The 1,560-nt window shown below is 49.6% G+C and overlaps 1 protein-coding gene across 1 annotated transcript in view; it reads left to right on the plus strand.

The window, feature by feature from the left end:
• Positions 1 to 1,560, plus strand: part of EGF (epidermal growth factor) — an 85,002-nt gene that overhangs the window by 35,168 nt on the left and 48,274 nt on the right. Inside the window, exons 6-7 of the mRNA XM_006755233.2 lie at positions 84 to 209; positions 1,260 to 1,382. Coding sequence (XP_006755296.1) covers positions 84 to 209; positions 1,260 to 1,382 — 249 coding nt within the window. The remainder of the gene's footprint in view (positions 1 to 83; positions 210 to 1,259; positions 1,383 to 1,560) is intronic.

The raw sequence follows: 1,560 nt of genomic DNA on the forward strand, positions 1-1,560 counted from the left end.
GAGATTTAAGAACCATCAAGGAATCAGACATTGCCCCCTGTCAAAACACACCCCTGCGTCACATAAACCATCTTCTCTTTTAGATCAGAAACTCTGCAAACTGAGGAAAGGGAACTGCAGAGGCAGCGTGTGCGGGCCAGCCCCGAAGCCCTATCTGTGCGCGTGTGCGGAGGGCTACGCCCTAAGCCGGGACGGGAAGCGCTGTGAAGGTAACGCGCGGCGGCGGGCGCTCTGACAGGCACCTGCTCTTCAGCGGGCCGTGCAGGGCCTCGTTGTGAAATCAGTTTTACTCCCCCTCCCTTCCCCAGAGAAACAATTTTATTTCCCCCTGTTGTTAAAGCCTTCGTAATGCTTCCAGGCCTTCCTTATAGCTTGTGTCCCTAGATCGAATGCTTTCAGAGGCTCCGCAGGGGTTGACCGTAGGCGGGCGTTCTCAGAGTGGACTCCATGGAACCCCGTGGGTTTGGCTGTGTGCAAAATATCCCTATTTTCAAATATTTTAGGGAAGTAGTTCCATAGCTATCATAAGATGCTCAGAGGGTGTGTGACCCCACATCTCCTCCCCTGAGGGCCTGGTGGGAAAGGGCGTCTGGAGGAAGTGTGTAGCCGCTGGTCAGCGAGGGCTCCTCCTTGGATGAGACTCCAGGCCAAGGTTAGCGGAGCCAGGAGGAATACCGGGCGCTCCAGTGAGCTGCTGCTGGAAACACTCCGATGGTTGCAGCGCACACGCAGTGGAGGTAGCTGGGGTGAGACATTAGGTAAACGTGAGACCCACTAGTTAAGGATACGCCCCTGCTTACCTGGGGCTAGTCAGAGGGAGGCATCTCATAGAATGGGGACCTGGGGGCTGGGTGTCGCTGAGAGTGGGCCCACCCTCAGGGGAGGGCTGCTGTCAGCTTTGAGAGGCTGCAGAGCAGAGCAGGCATGTCCTGTCCTTGTCAAGAACTTTCAACAGTCCCGACTTAAGTGGCTTTAAGTTGCTGTATCTTTTCAGAGAAAATAGTATGATTCCCCCCTCCCCCCAGGGTGATTCTATGAACATTTGTATTTGAAAGTAAAAACTCTGACAGAATAACAAGGACTTTCATGATAATTGAACTGACTTCTTTCACTCTTTACTACAGTAGCAAAAGCAGTCTTTCCACGGTCAGGAACAGCAGATACCAGTGTGAGATACTCTATTTTGGGCTGACTTGTGAGGGATACTACAATTTATTTTCAAAAATAACCATCTATGTTTTGCTGTTGTCATTGTGTAGATGTCAATGAATGTGCCTTTTGGAATCATGGCTGTACTCTTGGGTGTGAAAACACCCCTGGATCCTATTATTGCACATGCCCTGCAGGATTTGTCCTGCTTCCTGATGGGAAACGGTGTCACCGTAAGTTACAAGTACTTACTTTGCTATTTCCTTCATATTCACTGATGTTTAGGAGGTGGCTATGGTCTGGGTTGATGGTCCTAGATCAGCTGTAAGCTTCAGAATTACCTTGGAGTTTTATTTTATTTTGTTTTAAAACATAAATGACTGGACTCTATTCCAGACTTGTGGAATATAT

Source organism: Myotis davidii, unplaced genomic scaffold (genome assembly GCF_000327345.1).
Source record: "Myotis davidii unplaced genomic scaffold, ASM32734v1 scaffold973, whole genome shotgun sequence".
NCBI classification, from domain to species: domain Eukaryota; kingdom Metazoa; phylum Chordata; class Mammalia; order Chiroptera; family Vespertilionidae; genus Myotis; species Myotis davidii.